General features: G+C 38.8%; 1 protein-coding gene across 1 annotated transcript; it reads left to right on the top strand.

Moving 5' to 3' along the window:
- Positions 1-5: 5 nt before the first annotated feature.
- On the top strand, positions 6-889 carry LOC147820214 (transmembrane protein 14C-like; the record flags this gene model as incomplete). The annotated part of the gene is made up of 3 exons (XM_087174401.1): positions 6-174; positions 268-355; positions 518-889. Coding segments are annotated over 3 exons (315 nt in total), but the record flags the coding sequence as incomplete, so codon positions are not given.
- Positions 890-1,388: the final 499 nt, after the last annotated feature.

Below are 1,388 nucleotides of genomic sequence, written 5' to 3'. Positions count from 1 at the left end.
AAAAAAGACAGTCCATCAAACTTGGTTTAACTCTTCATTTCAAAGTAAAACCTTGTTGTGTTTGCTCCACAGGCAGCGTCACCTCTCTGGCGGCGGGGCTCCTGTTTGGCCTGTTGGCTGCAGTCGGTTCTTATCTGGCATCTCAAAATCCCAAGAATGTCTGGCTTTCACTAGGTGAGCAAGTTTAGTTTGTTAAACTGTGACAGTCCAAGTGCAGCTTTCACAAACACATGGCAACAACTGTCTCCCTCCACTGTGGAAATGCAGGCACCTCAGGAACTCTGGCTGTGCTGATGGGACTGAGATTCCTTAGCTCGTGGAAGTTCATGCCAGCTGGTTTAATGACTTTAGCCAGGTAAAAAAAAAAACACTATTACACATTTTAATTTCACTGTAACTGTTAATCAGTTGGTAATTGACAATATCCTGCAACATGAAGAGCGCAGAATTCTGCTTTTAATAACTTGAGAATCTTTTTTGACCATATCTTGATATAAATGTTATTGTCTCTTTTCAGTGGACTGATGCTGGCAAAGATCATAACTGGGATGATAAAGAGGCCACACACATCTTGAAAATACTTAAATGTATTATGTCTTTAAATATTTTGTACATGAATAATCTAACATTCCCCTCTGTGTAGTTCTGTATCATGTTCTTCTGTAAAAGCAATTTATTTTAAACCTGATTTTATAGAAAAATGTTCTTGGACAACAAAACTGATGAAAGGAAAATGTATCTTTTCTGACGTTCGAAAAAAAAAGGGATCGTTATAATTAAATTATGTTTTTGTAAAATGTATGGGGCTGTGTTATCTTTGCTCCATTGTGAGTAAATCATCAAAGCAGATTATTGTGCGTCCTTCATTAAACCTGTTTGTGTACTTTAATAGGAACGTACTGTTTATCTGGACTTGTTTCTACTGCTTTGAAATAACACGTTCACTTACTTAGATACAAAAACTACTTTATTTCTTTTCTTATGAATTTATTTATTTAGTCTATTATTTAAAAAAAATACTGATGGTAGAAGTCATGACTCACTTGTACAACACTGAACAATATTTAATATCATGGCAAATGTAACAACAGAGTCGTAAGAAATATTGCTGCCCACTGTTGGCAGCAGCCAACAAGTCTGTATTTCCTGATTCAGTGAGAGTCAGTGGTGGAGCAGAGCGGTCTGCTGTGCTACCGGTGACCTCCGTATTTGGCGGCCCAGTCAACTCGTCCATGCACCGGCTGGAGGTTTGTGCTCCGTGATAACATTTTCTTCCCCACAGAGCTGGTGCTGGATCCAGGGATCTGAGGATTCAGAGATCTGCTGCTCCCTCCTTCATACTCTGAAATCAAAGTGACAGTGAAGGAAAAGTGTGTTTACGTAAGACT

Source organism: Seriola lalandi, unplaced genomic scaffold (assembly GCF_002814215.2).
Source record: "Seriola lalandi dorsalis isolate HSWRI2012SDOR001 ecotype SW California unplaced genomic scaffold, Sedor1 jcf7180001977040, whole genome shotgun sequence".
Lineage (NCBI taxonomy): Eukaryota > Metazoa > Chordata > Actinopteri > Carangiformes > Carangidae > Seriola > Seriola lalandi.
This window is presented reverse-complemented; position numbering and strand designations above follow the sequence as displayed.